This window comes from Bubalus bubalis, chromosome 17 (genome assembly GCF_019923935.1).
Source record: "Bubalus bubalis isolate 160015118507 breed Murrah chromosome 17, NDDB_SH_1, whole genome shotgun sequence".
Lineage (NCBI taxonomy): Eukaryota > Metazoa > Chordata > Mammalia > Artiodactyla > Bovidae > Bubalus > Bubalus bubalis.
The window spans coordinates 43,502,603-43,522,693 of record NC_059173.1 but is presented as its reverse complement, the minus strand read 5'-3'; the positions used below and the strand labels follow the sequence as shown (position 1 = coordinate 43,522,693).

Genomic DNA, 20,091 nt, shown 5'->3' with positions numbered 1-20,091 from the left:
AAGCCATTAAGATGGGTCAAAGAAAGAAAAGGCAAACGCTAAAGAAGTGGAGAAAGCAAACTGTGATGGGACCAGGAGCACAGTCAGAGCCGTTTAAAAACACCAAACTGTTCAGAACTGTATCCTTAAATGAACTAACTACAAGTCAGGAAGTGGAGAGACAGAGTAACACAACTCCAATTCTCCAGACAGGAAAAACACAGCCGCTATGCAATCTGAATATCCAGGACGCAAAAAGGAAACCACAGGATGAGAGTGCAGCAAAGTTAAGTGACCCTGAGGCTGGCGCTCAGGAGCAGCGTCGGGGCCGTGAATGAACCACTGTCAACACAGCCCGACCGGAAAACAAGACAAGACAAAACTTTTTATAGAACTGACACTATTAAGGCTTCAAATACCAAAAAAGTCTATATCAGGCACTCCAGAAAAAAGTCTCATATGAGCAGGTAATTTTTTTCTTTTTTACTGGAAAAACAAGTCTAAGTAAATTAGAAGATTAAACAAAGGATGCCTTAAAGACAAGTCATGAGGAACATCCCAAAAGAAAAAGGAACCAGAGGAAATACTAAGAGACAATGAGGTCTAGAGCCGCCCCCCACAACCCGGCCCCCGCCCTGGGGTTCCAGTTTCAACTCTGCCAGTAACCCACTATGGGACTCTGAGCAGCCCACCCTGACACCAGGTGACTCATTCATAAAACAGAGGGTTTGAGTAGTTTCCAAGTAGAACCCTTTTTTTCAAACAAAACTTTTCTCAGGATGAGGGGGGTGAGGCGGGGAGTAAAAATGGTAGGGAAAAAATAAAACCTAAATGTCATCCAAGTAAAATAGCACAAACAAAGGAGCGAAATGGTAGCCACAATGCGCATCATGTTGAGATGACAAAACCTCTATGAGAATTCTCCATCATCCCAAGGAAAGCTCTTTGGTCATCTGAAAATCCAGAGCTACTATAACATAATCAGCAGGAGACTACGGTTCATGTGTCATGAGGATGAGATGGGCTAAGGCCACACAGCCTGTGAAGTCCCCGGGCAGAAGGGACCCCCAGGAGGCAGCCAGAAGGACAAAAACAGCCCAGAATCACAAACTCGATTCTTCTTCCCCAGAGGTCACCAAGCCACCATCCCACACCAGTCTTCAAGATTGTTGTAAAGCTCAGCATCAACAGGTGAGCTCAAACAAGTACCTCAGAAGAGTCTTCTAAAGAGTTTATATGAGCACAGTCCCCACAGACATACAGATTACTTTATTACTGTATTAAAAAATAAATGAAAAAAGAGTCAAGATGAGATTCTCCCAAGCTTTTTAAATTACCCTATGCCCATCCTTACTGAAGCAACCGCCAAATCCTATTGACATCAGGGAGGACAGGAAATAACGTTCAAGAAAAAGGACCCCTTTCCTCTTGTTTAAGGGCTCAGTTTATTGTGATGTCAGCAAAAGTGACGTTTTGAATTGTGTCCAAAAAGTTTATGTTCAAGTCAGTCCTAACCCAGAAGAAAATAGATGTAGTCAGTTACGATGAGCTCACACTGGAGTAGGGAGGGCCCTTCACCCACTGTGACGGGTCTTCCTACAAGAAGACGGCCAAGTGTCAAGACAGAGAGACATAGCGAGGACACGGAGCGACGGCAAAGCCGGAGGCCAGAGCGGTGCACAGCTGCAAGCCACGGAATGCCGACGACTGCCAGCAAGCCACCAGGGGCCAGAGAGGCGAGGAGGGGCGCTTCAGAGGGAGCGTGGCCCTGCCGACACCTTGAATTCAGGCTTCCCATCTCCAGATAGCAAGACAATTTCTGTCATTTTAAGTCATCCAGCTGGTGGTACACTCTGTTAGAGCAGCCCAAGCAAATTAATACAGGATCCCATTCTCCTGGCTGTAAAAGCAGCAAGAAATACTTGAAACACCCGGTATTAAGAAAGAGATGGGCACACGTCCTTAGCCCCCCGTCTGTGGCTTCCTCCCGGGCCCCGCGGCCCGCCTACCTGATGCACACAGATGTTGCACTTGTCGCAGAACACCATCTCGTTGCCATCCTCGCCATCGGGTGACTGGCAGACGTCACAGACGACATCTTCGTCATACTCGATCCCCAGGCCTTCCTCAGTCTCAATCGCATGGTTCATGTTGTCATAGCACCGCTGTTCAAATTCCTCCAGGACCCTCTCCATGGTGTATTCATCTAACTCGGGCATTCCTGGAGGAAAAATGCCGCAAACCTACTTTGATAAATCCATGAGTAAATATTATAATATTAGTTATACTAACAAATTCACAATGAAGAAATAAATGTATCCTGAGTGTCCCAAATATCATCTGTTGAACATCTCTCTGACCCTTTCAAGGAAGGATCTTTAAATTAAAAGGCAGAAAGACATATCCACGCAACAGTTTGTTCTTTATGGTCAGGTACTGAAGACACAGCACTGGAAGGTAGAAAAGTGCAAGATAAATCCCAAAAGTGTTCAAGGATATTAAGTACTGAATACATTAGACTGTCGTTTCATTACAATATTATATATAACAACTAGCATGTAACAGACTTCAAAACCATGACCATATAGTATGGCTTGGTTATTTTTTCAAAAAACATTCCATTTTTTCAGCTTAAAATGGTGCTGTGAACAGATTTCACTGTGAATACTCAAATGTTTTTACCTGGTTTATCCCTCCTCATCCTCTGAATTTACTAGTTGAGATGCATAAGCTAATCAGACCCATGAAAGACAGAAATACAAGCAATGTCTGAAGCAAAGAAGACAGCTCCTTGTGAATCAAATAAAATGCACTCTTATGCAAGAAATGACCAAAAATAAACTTCAAGCGGTTATCATGGTTATAACTAGTGGTGGGATGAGACTTTTATTTTCTTCCATTTGTGGATGTATTCCAAACTTCCTACAATGAAAACACTCATGCAAGAAAAGAAAAAACAGGCTGTAAAAAACAGTAAAACACATCTAAGAAACAACAGAAATGTCATCAGAGCCAACAACTCTTATGCATTACCATAAATTTAATTGACATTTCCAGTTTTCAGAAACTTGGGGAACACGACAGCGCTGGCACTGTGATAGCCCCAATGAACACATATTCAAAGAGGCCACCTCTCATCTCAAACCCTATTTAATAACGAGATCGCTTCTGCGTGGCCAGACGTTTTCATCTCAATTCTTCCTACCAGTTTTGAAAACATCACTGGCTTTGAAAATACAACCCTATACCCTGTAATTAATTTTCACCATTAAAAAAACCAATGAAAGCCAAGGTCGTCTTCAAGCATGTGTTCAGTATGTGTTAGACAACCGCAACACTTATCCTGCCAAAGCGTTCAGCACTGCCTCGCTGTCCGACAGAGACCCAGCACTACCCCTTGAACCATCCACAGAAGCCCCCAGCCCCTGGCCGTCGGTCCCTCTGCCTTAACTCAGGACACCCAGCCAGTCTGGTGGCGTACAGGGGTTTCCACAAAGTCTATGAAGCTGAAACATAGTATTCTGTCCAAGAGGAAACTTCCGAACAGATTCTATAAAGCAACCTCGTCACCTACTAACAGTCTAGCCACTAATATCTAAAAGCAAGGACCATGAGGAACCAATCAGCTTTGTCAAAATTCCCAGCTCAGTCCACAGGGTCTTTCCCATTCAGGGGCTGGGGAGCAGCAGGCGCGGCGGCACCCGTCACACGCCAGGCCCCATGCAAGGCTCAGGGACCCACGCAAACACAGTCTCAGTCCTGCATGGCTTTGAAATCCATCCACCATTTCATACATACTTACATAAGCTAGGCTGCAAAGAGCTTGTGCCACCACTTCCCGACCTCGACCCCCAGCACAAAGGTAATTAATCCTCACAGTCTCTCGTGGGGAACCCAGACTGGGCCTCACTGACTTGCTGTCTCCACACACTCCAGGCAACTCTTAGCAATCAGAAGTGGCGTGTAAGCCGAGACCCAAGTGTCATCCTGGTCGTGACACAAGGAGATGCGAGCAAAGGCGGTGCAGGAGCCCTGAGCTGCACACACACAAGAACTGACTGATGTGTAGACAGATCACGATGGGCGGGCCACCCGCTAACGTGGGGCTTCACCCAGGGAAAGCCAGGACGGACAGACAGAGCACTCGGGTTTAGCGAAAGACTTCAGGGGACGGCTGAGGTGAAAGCACAAGCGCTGTGTTTGGAAATCGGTGGGCTTGGCTGGAGTGGAATCTACTGTGAGAAACAGCAGGTCAGCGCTGGAGAAGCGATCCGAAGAGCTCGGCCTCCCTAGCTTCCTGGAGGTAAGGAAGTGGCGGGTTCGGGGCTGTAGGTCAGGGTGGGAACCAGGAGCCCTGCTCCTCCCCTCCTCACAGCCCTCCGCAGCCCACCACTCATCCAGGGAGCACACGCAGACTCGATGGCGCCCCCAGGCGGTGAGGAGCTTCTCCCCTCACCTGCAGGCCTCTACTCATCCTGTACACAAGGCCACAGAGCCCTCTCTCACCCATCTCCTTAAACTCCTCGTTGGTCAGTTCCAGCCACGCGGCGTCCATGTCGTTGAGATCGTAACGACACACACTGTCAGCCAGTGTGCGGATGTCAACGTAGCCCAGCTCCGGAGGCTCGGAGCCTGACGAGACAATGTATTTCTTGGGCCTGATGAACATGAGGGATTTCTCTTCAGATACGACCCTAGTTAAGAAGAAAACAAGGCAGCGGGGTTACCCTTCCTGCCACGAGGAAGCAAGTCTGTCTGTCAGAAGGCCCCAGGCGAGCTTCCACCTCCGACCCTCAAACCCCAGGTCACCGCCTGGTTAAGAGAGTTAACACCCTAACATCACTGCTAATAAAATACAGTAGGAGTCATTCAAGGCCCTAAAATAAAACTAGATGTCAAGTGACAAAACTACCGAAGTTGTCACCACCAGCTTCTTCCATGTGGCCTCCCAGGACCCTGCGTGCCTGCCGCCATCTGACAGGGGCGCGCGCACACAAGAATGCACCCGCCCTGAGTGTCAGGGGTTAACGACTGAATCCCCCTCCATGATCCAGGCCTGCCCGCCCCTGCTGGAGACCACCAACCACGGGGTTCTCTGGGACACAGAGGAGAAAGGAGCAGCCACACACACAGCGGGTACAGCAGCGCGCTGGGGAGCCGAGGGGAGAACCATCCCCTCCAGGGCTAAAACTCGGGCCTCGGCCATCTCCAGGCAGCCTGAGAATCAGAGTCCTGGCCAAGTTAGGGACACTCCCAACACACACCGGGGATCCCAGGAGAGAAGGCAAGGTCCCTCTGTTCCTCATACTTCCACCTGTGAACACCTGGAGAACTGCTGCCCTCAAACCCGCTCAGGAGAAAGACAGCATGTGAGAAGGCCCAGCCACTGCTGACCAGAGACCATGGCGGCCCAGGAGCCACTCACATCCACACCGTCCCTCCACCTCCAGGTCTCAGGGCGCCGGCAGTTTGCATTAATACCCAGCTGTCCAAGGAGTCCGTCATAGTTCCATCACCCTTATAATACCAGAGTGACTTTATCTATTAATATATGACATTGAGATAGGCAAATTTAAGGGAGTTTTTCCTCCTACTCAACTAAGGGCAGGGTTTCAGGTGAAAGATTCCACAAGCTGTGTGGGTGTTTACTTGTCCTTTGCTGGGCTCAGAATGCCTGGGACTGGGGACACCAACACCAAGCAGTCAGGTGGTGCTGTGCCCCAGGGGTGGGCGAAACCTCAAGAGCCCAGGGAACACTCCACTCACTCCCCAGACGGCAGTCCAGCCTGGGAGGGTCATTTAATCCTGTGCACTTACGGGGACATTTGTCCCAGGGACCCCTAACCCAATAATCAGGCTCGATCATCTCAAGCGCCTGAGGACATAATGGGGGCGAGGGCTGAAGGTAAACTCAGGCCACACTCAGTGATGGTGAAAGAGGACGTTTCGCAAAGCAGGGAGCTGAGGTGGCGGTGAAGCCGGGCGCTCCCTCCCTGGGAGCAGCCTCAGACAGGTGAGCAAACAAGCCCAGCTTCATGCTGAGGCAGGTCATCAAAGACCGACCCTCAAAACCTTTCAGGGGAAAAGTGATTTGGAAGTAAAATCCAGAGAAAGTCTCTAAGAACATGTGGGCAAAGTTTATCCAGGGAGAACTCTAAGGTCCCCTCCACATAGCCCTAACCTGAGAGGACTGCTCACCCCCGTCCTCCCCCAGAGGTGGCGCTGACCCAGCAGGACGACAGGCAGACCCCTCCCCAGGAGAGCGGCCTCCAGAAGAGGGAGCCACTGTGCCTACATCCAGGCATCCTACCCCACCCCCACTTCCCGGGAAGTCCTGGAATTTACCTTCCTCTCGAGGAGAGCAGCACCTTTCCAATGTGGAGGCCCACAGCACCACCTCTGGACCCGAGGCGTGTTTCTACCACCTTTCTTATTCCCCCAGAAGCCCTACTGCTAACTCCAACACTGCTCCCCGCAGCTGGCTGGCTGGCAGGGCAGTAAGACTGCTGCTGGGGGAGGGGTGGCCCCTCTCCAAGGTACGTCTACCTGGCCACAGGCTGGGGGATGGTCCCAGGGCTCACTGGCACCTGGACCCCTTTCTCCCACTCCTGTCTCCAGGGATCCGCCAGCACGTAGTACTCGTCCGGGTTCAGCTGGTAGGAGTCATGGAGCTTCATGGCAGTGATCAGGTCTGTCCTAAACACCTGGACAGGGAGAGCAAAGGGTCATTGACACTGGGTATTTGCATTCTTCTACAGAGCACTGGCAGCTGCAGGGTAACCATGGTACTGCCATGTAACCAGGTCACTGTTTCAACAGAGAACCAGTCTGACCTACTGAGGAAACCCCTGGGCCTGCCAATACCCTGGACCGTGCTTAGGATGGGAGCGGCGGCAGCTCTGCGCCCTCACTCCCTCCCTGGCTCTGCGAGACGGCCACGTCTGCACCAGCAACGACACAAGAGCCTCAGTGTCCTCCCTGGGAAACTGCTAAGAGACTCCCAAGTCAGCAAGCAGGCTGCTGAAGACGCGTGCCTAAAAACCCCTGGAGGGAGTCATTCCACTCAAGGGCAACTTCCTGGTAAATGTTAAAGAACTAGAACTCCACTAACCATGTAACAACACCAAGCCAAAACCCAGGGCCACCAGGGCTTCTGTTCCCACCCTCAGGCTGCCTCCACCCAGCCCCTGCCCGCTGGGCACCAGAGCTTCCAGCAAGGTGTCTGGAAGGGCGGGTTTTGGGTGGTCAATGCCAGGCAGAGCAAAGGCTGCAAAAATTTAGGAGAGAAGCAACGACAGACCAGTGGAGTCCAGGCAGAAATGAGCTTGTAAAGAATGTGTTTGCACTCCTTCACCTAGTGTAACTTCTGCTAGGTAAGCAGCATTTGTCAGGGAATGAGAGGAGGAGGAGAGAAAAATAAGAAAGCAAGCTACCACCCTCTCCTCACCCTGCCAAAAACAGACCACAAGACTCCAAGGTACCCTCTGCCAAGAGAGCACCTCAATGCCTCATCGAAGGTCAAGGAGGGACCAACCATAAAGGGAGTCCCCTCATGCCTGCTGCTCCTGATGGAGACTTCCCACCAGGGCCTCGCCTCAGTCCGCTCGGGTCTCAGAGCTACAAGAGGAAGTGCTGACCCTGGCATTAGCACCACCCCAAGTTGTATTTGGCACAAAGTGAGCCTGCATCTGTAAGCTACACTCTGTTTACACAAGTCACAATGCTGAACTCTCTCTTCTTGGGACAGGGAGTTCTTTCTTGTGCTGCAAAGTACGGTTCACATTATATGCCTGCTAATAGGTCCATATTTGTTTTTCCTGGTGACTTTTCAGGTTGGTGATCACTTTAATAAACGTCACCATAATAAAGTCTGAGGCAGGGTCTGAATAAAAGGGCCGTGTCTCCAGCCTGCCATTTTGGATCTGGACTTTCCCCCTGTATGTCACTGAAGTCCCAGGAACTGGCAGGAACCTGGCTGTGCACCTTCCACAAAAGCACAAGTGAGACCAGGGGCCCATGCCCCAGGGGGCGTGAACTGTCAGCCACGCCCTCCCCAGCCCTAAAGACAGAAGTCCTTTCAAGTCTCAGCTCTACATCTTCAGGAAGCAAATTAGTTAAAAACATATTCCAACTAAGTCTGATAAGTATCAGTGTTAATAAGGGAATCTGCCAAAGAAGAAAAAAAAATTCAAACTGAAGCAACAAGAAGAGAAAAGGCAGTTACCCCACTCTTTCTGCACTAGAGACTCGGGAGGGGGTGCACAAGACTGAGGCAGACGCCCTCAAACGGACTTGAGATCAGAGGTCCCCAGCAGTGCTCAACCTCAGCTCTTCAAGTATGAAGTCATTTCAACTCAGAAACTTAAAAAAGAAAAAACAACCTGGAACAAAACGCAGGTCAGGGCCAAGGCCAGCACCACCCAGACTGCCCAGCGCTGCCACCGGGAGGGCTTCCAGCAGTGGGGACCGGTGCTCTCACACAGGGACCAGCTGCCTACAGTGCGTATCCGACTGAGCCCGCCAGGCTCCTGTCCATGGGATTTTTCAGTCAAAAATATCGAAGAATATAATTAATAATAGCTAACATGTACTGAGCACAATTTACCTCTGTGTATTAATCCACTGAATCCTCATAAGGATCCTGTAAGGTGAACACCTGCATTATCCCCATCTTACAGATTTGGAAACTGAGGAACAGAGGGGTTACATAACTTACCCAAGAACGCACTGACATTAGTATCAACAATCAGGTGTGTGTGTCAACCATATGCACTCACACACACACGCAGGACATGCACAGTCAGGCCAGCACTCAGAAATTACCTCTGAAGGCTTTCGATCTTCAGGTCTGGAGCAGGAACTTCTCCCGTGCTGGGATCGGGAATTCTGGGACCAGGTAGTCGACAGGCCTAAAGACACAAATGTCCCAAGAAAAGCAATCAATCAGAGGTACACAAACCACTGAGTGTTTGCAGCAAGGCGCCCTCAGTGCCCCCCCAGGAGACGGCCAGTGCCCCGCCGAGCTCTCCCCTCTCCCCAAGAGCTCCTCCACTCCCACACTCACTTCCCACAGCAAGCCAGCAAGACCACTCCGCAGCCAGTGGTCAGGGCCGCTGCGTCACAGCACACTCTCAGAGGGAAGAGGCGCTCAAGCGCACCATGCAGCTGGTGCCTTCATCCATAAGCCCCAACTTCTTCAGAGGTTCAGAGTCTCAGAGTCTCACAGTGGTATATATAAATCCAGAAGCTTTTAAAAAAACTTTCAGGAACTTTTTAAACACTAACATCATTGTGCTATATCCTAAACCCATACCCCAAAACATTAGGAAAAAAGTTCTGACTCCACAAAAGAACTTAGCAATTCCTAGAATAGGAAAACTCTGACCTGCCACAGACTAGGGGCTGCGGCCATATCACCTTTAAAATTGCCTGCTCCCCTATCCCAGAAAATGCCTGCCAGCATCGGCCCTTCTCTGAGTTCGGAGGACAGGATGCTCTTATCCCATCATGTGGCCCCTTCCCCCGCTAAATCATGGAAATGGGGAGGTCCACCAGGCCACCTACGTCTCCTTAATGCCACAATGTCGGAGTTCCTCTTGCTCCGGATGTCTTTCCCCGGGGAGGGCTCGTCCACACCCACAGTCTCACCTGGGAGACTGTCAGACCTGCATTCCCACAGTAGTGTCCCTCCCAAGCACCAGGTCCATGCTCCCCCCTTCGGATCAGACTTCACGCAAGCCCCGGGTGTTCCTAAGGTGGGTCAACTCAGCACTACAGTAACTGGGCTCAATATTTTATTCAACCCTGTTTTTCTTCTTCTTCTATTCAAGAGTCATTCTAAACTCTCCTAACTCGGGACACATCCAATTAATGGCCGAGTGGAATGCAGCTGCCCAGGACCTCAGCACCTCAGGCCCTCTTCTCCAACCCTGTCACTGCCTCCTGTCTCTGGATGCTGTATCACTGCCTGAGATCCAAAACCACCCTAACTACCTGCAGTGTGTCTAGCTTCCTAATAACTCTCCTCCCTGTTGAACAGACTGTAGCATTTCCCATAAATTAACACCACTCCCCCTCCCCCCAAAATAAAAGCTAAAACCTGAGGGGGACTGCCATTCTATCAACAAAATCACTTTTCACTCAAACAGGAAACTCTTATCTCTACAGATTCCAGAGACAAGGGACACAATCAAAGCACCCTTAAGACCTTGGGGATATAAAGACATAGATTCTGCATGTAAGCCTATCATCAGATTTGCCATGACGGAGACTAAGGGGATTGCCAAGCGTCCCTCAACAGGCAAAAGCACTCCCGCTGATGACCAGTCCTGAGCTTGTTTATTGGGTCAACTGGCTGTGCGGTTGGGCCAGCAGAACACATTTCCTACCGGTAATCCTACTGAGTGGTTCAGTCTTAGACTCCTGAATGAACAAGAAAGTTTCACTCCCACACTAAAAGGAATATTCTGGGCATACTGGGGTAAGTCTGACTTGCAGGAAGTTCTAAATCTGGTCATTATTGGATAAAGGAAGACAGAAACCAAATTAGGAACCCAGAGAGGAAGGCGGCTGGGCAGCTCACAGTCTCTAGACAGGCCTGTCTTGCCCCCTCCGGTCCTTGGGCCCACCCTCCAGCAGCCCAGACAGTCTGCACAAGCAGACTCGACAGACTGCCCCGGAGCCCGGGGAGGGGCAGAGATGCAGGGCGCAAAGGGGTGGCCCCTCTACTGCGAATCGCTATCTTAAGTGTTAGGGACAACCTCCAGGCTGGTTCTCAAGGTTCCATGCGGCTGGCACAGAACTCAATCCAAGGAATAGTGATCATTTTGAAACTTTTCCTAGGACTGCTTTCACATTCTTGAAAAACGTTGCCTGTTTTTAAAAACAGATATTCAAAACTGCTACAAATTTGGCATCTAATTCTATTACCCAAGAGAAAGACTGGTCCACCCAGAAATAGTCTGTTTCTCTTCCTTTTAATTTGCCTAATGCAAAAGGAGGAAGAGAAAAACTAGTATTAAACTCACCTTGCAGAAAGGGCAAGATTGGGGGGAAAGCTAAGCTTAAATTATCTCCGACATAAGGAATATTCTTAGTTTACTTATAAAGCCAAAAACCAGAAACCATCCAAATAGCGGCATATCCATACCATGGGGTACTATCTGGCATTAAAAAAGAATGAGCTGTTGATACATACAACATGGATGAATGTGGGAATAATTATGTGGAGTGAAAAATGCCAGATAAAAAGAGTACATATTATTCCATTTATATAAAACTCTGGAAAATATAAACTAATCTATAGTGACAGAAAGTAGATCAGAGGTTAACTGGGGAAAGAGGAAAGGGAAGGATTCTCTTCAGTTTTATGATTTCATGGGTGTAAACATGTCAACATGTATCAAAGTGTACACTTTTAAGTGTGAACAGAAAATAATTGATGATTTTCTGCCATCCATTTAGAATAAAGGAGAAGAAAACGCTCCGTTTTACTCTATGCAGGTGGTCTGTACAGAACCTAGACTTGGCTCAACAGTGAGAAGCAGCTGGTCCCTCCCTCCCTTGTCCAGCAGCAGATACTTGTTGTTGGCAATTTCCTCCCTCTAATTCACTTATAAACTATGTAATAACTATTCACAACATACAGTACACCTAACGAAGTCAGTGCTATGCACACAGCAGATTCTTAATGTTTTAAAAAATGTCTTTAAGTAGACAAAAATACAGTGTCGCTGTTCAGGATTATAACTCAAGAACTGAAGGTGGCAGGTACTAAGAACGTACCGCTGTTTTACCTATTAGAAGATAGGCTTTTGAGCGCAAGGAAAATGAGGTCATGGAAAATAAAGCACTAATGCCTTTAAAGACAGCGTGGTGGGGCCACTGCTTCCTGACCAGAACACACCTCCATCTACAAAGTCCACAGGAGCCTCCAAGCAATGCCTGATGTCCCTACACGAGTTCTCTCTCAGCCATGCTCCGGTTCCTCCCAGACCATGATCCAAGCAGAAGAATTCACACTCATTTTTAATTTTAAAAAGTTATGATATAGAACTTTTTAAGTATGTTGGGTTAAAAAAAAAATCAGTATTTCTAACACGAAAGGACTAGGAGACAATGATTTACAGTAAAATACTGGCCACTCATTAGTCCTGAAAAGCCATGTGCTAAGATTATGCTGGGTTAAATGCTGTATTTTGTTTTTGTTTTCAGAGTGCTGACATTTACTGATAAGCTAAGAATATGGCAAGTAAATTTTTTTTTTATTTTCTTGTTGCTTTCAAGAGAAGTGTTAGGAACTCTAAAAATTCAGCAGTAACATTTAAAATTACTTACTGCCCATACACAAGATATTATTACCTAAAGTTAAGTCCACTCTACTGACAAGTGACTTTTAAATTCTTGACATGTACTTTTAGTATCAACAATTAATCTTATTAAACACGGAGAAGAATTAGCGAAAAATAAAGCCCTGCTTTATTATCCCCATCTTCCCTTAAAACAGAAATGCAGGGGTGATGAAAGTGACAGAAGGCTCGGAGGTCGCAGCATCACGAGCATGATCCTGTGCGTGCTCTGCACTACTCACCCTGCTTTCTGGTTCTAGTCTGCATTTACCTTCAACACTGTCCTTCGAAATATAGTCATGCTCTCTTGCCCTAGATCCAAAATAAGGGGGAAACCTCAAGAGTAAATCTAATACATACTGCACACACCTCCAACATCTGGTAGAGTGTGTGTTAAGCCTTCCAGGTGGTGCAGCGCATGGAAGGTTCAGCAGAGAGTGAACGGCAGGCGGCACAGGCGGGCGCTCACCCCACCACAAATGCAAACTACGAGAGAACCTCACCCCCGACCAAACGGTGCATCTCCTATCTCAGACCCTGCTTCTAGACCCTAAATCCCACGCTGGTGCTTTTAGGAGTGTTAAACCAGCTCAACAAAATGAGGTGCTTAGGACCAGCAAGTATGGAGCCCAGAGGGCCAGTCAATGTCACAACAGTGCAGACTGGAGAGAGGGCGGCCAGCCCTCTCTGGCCTCTCGAGGCCAGCCCTGCACCAGTGAGGTGGTGCTGCGGAATGTCCAGTCTGAGAGAAGGGAACAGATTTAACACAGTGCCCATTTGCTTGCACTGTGTGATAGAAGACCCGCCTCCCACACCACTGCTCTTTCTACCAGGGCCTGACCCCACACCTCCCACAGCCCAAGCCCTTTCCCTCCCAAAATGGCTTGTTAGCTCTGCAGTTTATCTTCCAAAGCACAAAGCTTGATGGGTGAGTGTTCAGAGCACTGGCCCAGGAATGTTTCAACATACCTGGGCCTTCAACCAACTGACACAAATGTTTTGTTTCACAATCACCCAGCCCTTCTGTTAAGTCCAAGTCCATGTAGCAGATCAGGTGCTAGTTGCTCCTTGAGCTCAAGATGATGCTCTGCCCATCAATGTCGACAAGCCACAAGCTGGGTGTGAAAAGGGATAAAACCATCTCCACGTGCCTAGAGGAGACATGCGTACTGCACACATTCTGCAGTACTTGAGCCAATATTCCCACATTTCAAGAATTCCTACACAACTCCTCGGTGTCCCAAGATTCAACTGATGGTGGGAAAGGAGCAAATTAAAGGTCCAGTCACACAGAAATAGAAGCGGAAGCAGAGTTATTAACCTTTATGCAAAAGAGAAACCACTGAGAAACCTCTGAAGACTTGTCATGAAGGAAACCAAGCACAGTCAAATACACAAACAAAAAAAAGTGAAAGCAAGTTATTAAAAAATGTAACTAACACAAAAGGTCCAAATGAGAAAGCATGTTTCATCCACTAAAAACTTTGGTGCTTCTTCTCTGTTTATCTGTAAGCTGGAGAGAGCCCAGGAAAACCAAAGTCCTCACATAACTTCACGTTTGTCACTCATCAACCTGCATTGCTAAGTGCAAAATTAGTTGGTTGACTTTCTTCTGTGTCTTTGTCATCACAATTGAGGGAGCAGAACTTGGTTGGGTAACTGGAAAAGACAGAAGTGTTTCAGGGTCAGCACAGGTGTGGAAGCCGGCAGACCAGGTAAGGCGTCCACAAGGCGCCTGGCTCCGCAGCCCCTCGCCTCACCCAAGACCTTCCCGCAGGGAGGTCAGCACAGCCCTGAAATTTGAGGCATGAGGCAAAAATGGTTCCTAGACCCAATTCCAATATGCACTTGTGGAAGCTTCCGCATGCTAACAAGCAACTGTCAGGTGCCAGCAGGATGTCCAAGAATTCAACTCAATTCTGACATGGAGACAGAACTAGATTCCACAGACTTAGTCCCACAAGACCACCATCCGCTTCAGGGGCCAGCCGCCAAGCCCAGGTTGTTACCTGTGCCTCTGACTGGCAGAGGTTCCCAAGACCCTCTCCTCGAGAAATTGGTCAGAGCAGCTCACAGAACTCAAAGAAACATGTTCCATACTAGATAACCAATTTATTATAAAAAAGATACTGAAGGGGATGAATCAATAGCCAATAAAGAGATGCACAGGACAAGGCCTGGGCAAAGGGCACGGGCATCCACTCTCAGAGCGCACCGTTCTTGCCCAGCCGCCGCAGGGCCACCGCCTGCAAGCTCACCGAGCTCTGGGCTTTCAGGATTGTACGGAGGCTTCGTTATACAAGCGTGACTGATTAAATCACTGGCCACTGATGACCAACTCAATCTCCAGCTCCATCTCCAGCTCCTCTCCTCCCCGCTCAGGCTGCGTGGAAACACTGAAACTAGCCCCACTGTCCCATTTGCCAAAACCCCTGAAGACGGAGGCCCAAGGACTCGGAAGAGATAAAGCGCTTGTTTCCCGAGGCTGCACCCTGGCACAAGGCATTAAACTTACGAGACTGGCTGAGCCACCCCGTCCCAGGAGCCCAGCCCACGAACACCCCAACGCGGTTTCATCCAACTGCGAGGCTGGCAGTCCAGGGCACCTGGAGAAAGGCTCCCACAGCTCTGCCTGCAGCTGGAGGCGGGCTTGCACTGGCGCAGACAGTGCCTGTGCATCCCCAACTGTAAATACCATGCCGCTATTCCCCTGGGCCAAGCCAGAAATCAAAGCAAAGGGCTCCGGCCCAGGAGGCCAGCCGGGCCCAGCCAGGGCTATGTGGGGGCCCCAAGCTGATGTCTGCAGCTGTCTCTTCTCCACTTGGACATGCGAGGCGCTGGGCTGGGAGCTGCCGCCAAACTCCTGTCAGAAATGCAAACTGGAAAGGCTGGGGAGCGGCCACTGCGCTGACACAGCCCTTGTTGTGTGAGCAAGGCTTCCAAGCACCCAGACTCAACCAAGGGCAGGCTCCGCTCTGGGCACCTGAGTGCAGAGGCAGAAGGCACCCTACTCACACCCACCGTGTGCCTTCATGAGAGGATGGCATCCAACGCACACAGGCAGGCTGGTGGCAGAGGCCCACACGGGACAGTAGCCGCCCTCAGAGAAGGTGGAAAGCGTGTTTATGCTGTAGATGTGTGCACGTGTCTCTATGACCCAGCATTCTAAGGGTTCTAAATGAGAGCCGTTTGCCACAACCATCACCCGCCTTAACGACCAAATCAGCAGGCCGAGACAGGCAGCACGGCCACAAAGGACCACCACACACTTGCCCCTGGATCAACCATGACGAGGCCAGCCTGCCTCCCTTCTATGAGCAGCTATCGTCTTCATCCTCGACCACCACCGCTCAATTTCCATGTGGAGCCCAGGGCAGAAGAAAAACCAGCTTCGTGGTCTACCTACATTAAGCCTCCAGCACATCATAAATATCTACCTTAGTCTTCAGGGAGACCAGCATAGACACAAACATATTAGCTGGAGGCCAAAACCAGCCCATTACAAAGAAGGTGACTTGATGGATACACTTTTGGTGGGGACTTTGGACACCTTTCTTCCTCCTAGAGCTCTGGGTGAAAAAACAGGTTTAGATGAAGCATCTGGTCTTCTATGGGCTGAACTATGTCCCCCCCAAATTTCTTATGTTGAAACATAACCCCCCAGTATCTCAGAATGTGACTGTATTATATTATTTGGAGATAAAGCCTTTAAAATGGTGATTAAAATGATGGGTCCCAATCCAATGTCACTGATCACAAGAGGACATTTAAACACACAGAGACATCAAGGATGCACATGGTCAGAGGAAAGACCTGTGAAGACTCAGTAAGACGGTGGCAGTCGGTCTGCAAGCCAAGCAGAGAGCCCTCAGGAGAAAACAAACCTGCCAACATCTTGACCTTGGACTTCCAGCCTCTAGAATCGTAAGAAGTAAATGTCTGTTGTTTAAGCCACAAAGGCTGTGGGATTCGTTACGTCTGCCGGCAATGATGAATGGAAGGGCCTCTGGGCAGCTGACAAGGCCTGGACTGAGCCAGGGTCCAGAACTACACTGTCCACTATGGTAATCACTAGCCATGTGGCTTTTTAAATTTTAATTAAGATTAAACAAAATTTTAAAACTCAGTTCCTTACTTATACAACATTTCCCTTCTATTGGGCAGCTCTACTCCAGAAAGCAGAAGGGTCTAAGTCTGAGAGAACATCCCGGAGAACCTTTTGTGACTCAGCCCTCCCAAGGTGGACAAGAGGCCCGAGTCAGAGCAAGCACAGACCTGTTCCTCAACCAAAAAAGCAGGGGAAGAGGCCTCTCTGGGCCTTTCATCAAGCACTGGAAGTAATTCATGAACCCTTCTTCTGATTAATTCTGAACCTATAAAAGCAATGTTTCCTTTTTGCAATTGCTGCAGGAGCAATTGTACTCAGCAAGCAGCAAGCACTTACTGAGAGCATACAACTCCAGAGGACACTTTGACAGGCACCAGAGGTGCAGAAAAGGGATACCTAAGCTCGTTTTTGCCTCAAGGAGTAAAAGGCCTAAGTAAATATTAAAGAAAACAAGTAGTGAGGGCCATGAACCAACAAGTACCAAGAAGTTCAGAAGGCATTCCCAACGGCTCCCACAGGTGGGGTACAGCCCCCTCACACAGTCCCCTGAAACAGAAGGCAAGCCCCGCGCCCGGAGCACTCACTCCTGGGCCTCTGCTTTCCTCACCCGGTTCACTCCCGCCTCGTGCCAAAGGTCAGCTCCCACTGTCTGTCCCGGAGGGTCACAGCCCTCCCCATCTGGTCACAGCTTTCCCATCACCACCAATTCTCCTCCGAGCTGCTCCATGCCTGCACCCGAAGCTCCAATCAAACTGCGTTTGAGCTCTTCTGTTTCTAATAGTTCTGCTGGCTGTCAGTGTGCTGCCCACAGCAAAGCCTTGCTTTCTAATTTGCTGTTTTTAATTCTGCTGCTTTTAATCTGCAGAAAGTGAAGAAGAACTAAAGAGCCTCTTCATGAAAGTGAAAGAGGAGAGTGAAAAAGTTGGCTTAAAGCTCAACATTCAGAAAACGAAGATCATGGCATCCAGTCCCACCACTTCATGGCAAATAGATGGGGAAACAGTGGCAGACTTTATTTTTCTGGGCTCCAAAATCACTGCAGATGGTGACTGCAGCCATGAAATTAAAAGACGCTTACTCCTTGGAAGGAAAGTTATGACCAACCTAGACAGGATATTAAAAAGCAGAGACATTACTTTGCCAACAAAGGCCCGTCTAGTCAAGGCTATGGTTTTTCCAGTAGTCATGTATGGATGTGAGAGTTGGACCATAAAGAAAGCTGAGTGCCAAAGAATTGATTACTTTTGAACTGTGGTGTTGGAGAAGACTCTTGAGAGTCCCTTGGACTGCAATGAGATCCAACCAGTCAATCCTAAGGGAAATCAGTCCTGAATATTCATTGGAAGGACTGATGCTCAAGCTGAAACTCCAATACTTTGGCCACATGATGCGAAGAACTGACTCATTGGAAAAGACCCTGACGCTGGGAAAGATTGAGGGCTGGAAGAGAAGGGGACAACAGAGGATGAGATGGTTGGATGGCATCACCGACTCAATGGACATGAGTTTGGGTGAATTCCGGGAATTGGCGATGGACAGGGAGGCCTGGAGTGCTGCAGTCCATGGGGTCACAAAGTTGGACATGACTGAGCGACTGAAATGAACTTAACTGAATCTGCCAAAACTTGGAGCACAGAAAAACAAGTTTGCATAAAACAATTTCATCCTTCAGGACTGCTCAACTCCCGTCTCCTCTATAGGTTTCCCTGGCCCCTCCCTCCTCTGAATGTGTCTACACATATTCATTTCCACAGTGCATTAGAAAGCCATCTCCAACTGTCCTGGTAAGATCCAGCTCTGATGGAGAGTCATGTGTCAAAGACAGAGTTCCTTGTAAACAGGCCCAATACCTTTCCCATCACTCAGCAGAGCAAGCACTCTTTCAAGGTTTCCCAAATCTGATCTGTAATACAAAACATAAGATAATAGGCCAGAGCTCAGGCATGCTGCTAGGTTCAAAATTTCCTTGTTATCTGAAAGACACTCTTCCCTGGGTCGTCTGTGAGCTTCCCAATACACAGACGCCGTGTGACATTTATTTTGACTGCCTGGAAGCCAACTAACTTCTGGTTCTCAGCTGCACTGTGAAAATATGAGGATGCCAGAGAGCTGAGTCGCAGACAGTAGTATTATTAAGTACAGTCATGTTCAAATCCACTGAAGAGCGCTGACTCGTGACCTACTAAAAACCTGTGCTTGATATTTTCACATCACTCCAGGCAGCCCAATCTCCCTTTGTATCAGGCTGGACTAGTTAATAATTAACTGGCTTCGATTAAGTTCCCTTTTCATAAAGAACAACTGTGAGGTGCTGTAAATGATGTTTAGGAAAAACAGACACACCATCGACTCTGGAAACTGGATTATTCACCTTTGGACAACAAACAGGAAGCCTGAGGAATGCCGCCTGCATTCAACCTCACCCAGGAAGATAAAGACCTGCAGCATCCCACTCAGATGTGATCCTCAGGCCTTGGCTCTTTTCTGACCTCCCTGATACATGAAGCGCCTCAGCTCTTTAAAGCATTACATTAAAAAATCCTGTTTTTACATGGACCCAAACCCTGGTAGGCTCCAAGAACAACAAAGCAGGACTTACTGCCATTGTCGTCAGAATCCTCACTGCTGCTGGGAAGGCGACCTCGTTTCATGATCTCCCCGGGAAACAGCAGGCAGCCTGCAAAGCAATGAGACAGCACTTAACCCAAGATGATAGCACACGACCAGCAAGTTGTGCTTCAGACGGCAGCCCAGGATTTACAGCACACAAAAAGCAAACAATCGGCTTCAAGCAGCATTTGAATTATAAACAGTAAAAAGACCAAAGAGACATAATTAGGTGCAATTATTAACAGAAGAGGTTCAAAAAGGAGGGGGAGAGGGGGAGAAATTACACATCAGCAGGTCTCCCAAAGGTGCCAGGCTTCTCTCTCGCTCCTGTGACATTATCACTACAACTACTCCGGGAGTCTCTTTAGCTGACTGGCAGCAAGCTCTGCAGAAATCAACCCATGGCAATGAGCACAGTGCTTCCTCACTATACACAGATTCATATTTTACACGTGTATTGGGGTGGGCGGGTGGTTAGGGATGGGGCTAAGCCGGGATGTGTGAGTATTTACACTGCACTGGGCAGCATTGCTTCTCGGGCAAATACTGCTGAAAGAATCCTAAAAACTGAATACCCAGAATTCTAGGAACGAAGCAAATGGGACACTGGGAATGCAAATGCCTATCCTAGTCATCTCCAACACCCCAGCAATTCATTCTTATCCAGACTCCTCCCCTTTACTCAGGAGGAAAACTCCAGTCTAAAAGGTTTAAGCGGTGACCTGCCCAAGGTCACATTGTGAGCAGGCAAAATCCAATTTCACTACCTTTTTCCCAACTCCTTACAGGCCTTGTCCAACCCAACTCAACCAAATGAAGAAAGCAGTCTGAGCAGACACCCAGTCTACCCGGCCAGCTCCTGCCAGGCCTCCAGCACCACAGAACAGAGAAAGAGGGCGGTGGACTGAGACTGAATGGCCACCGCCGAGCTCCCACAGACGACCGTGAGGTTATATTCAGACACGGCAGCTTTCTAAACACAACCAAAAAGCTTTTCCAAACTAAAAATTACTCATCACCTTGCCATCTTTAGGGCCCAAATACTAC

The 20,091-nt window shown here is 48.8% G+C and overlaps 1 protein-coding gene across 12 annotated transcripts in view; it reads right to left on the bottom strand.

Annotated features, from left to right (window-relative positions):
• JADE1 (jade family PHD finger 1) overlaps positions 1 to 20,091 on the bottom strand; it is a 288,604-nt gene that overhangs the window by 18,386 nt on the left and 250,127 nt on the right. For all 12 annotated transcript variants that reach the window (XM_044930428.2, XM_044930427.2, XM_044930429.2 and 9 more), the window contains 5 exons: positions 19,034 to 19,111; positions 8,803 to 8,888; positions 6,526 to 6,683; positions 4,486 to 4,673; positions 1,989 to 2,200 (listed from right to left, as the gene is read on the bottom strand). In XM_044930428.2, coding sequence (XP_044786363.1) covers positions 1,989 to 2,200; positions 4,486 to 4,673; positions 6,526 to 6,683; positions 8,803 to 8,888; positions 19,034 to 19,111 — 722 coding nt within the window. Of the gene's footprint in view, positions 1 to 1,988; positions 2,201 to 4,485; positions 4,674 to 6,525; positions 6,684 to 8,802; positions 8,889 to 19,033; positions 19,112 to 20,091 lie in introns of those variants that run through there.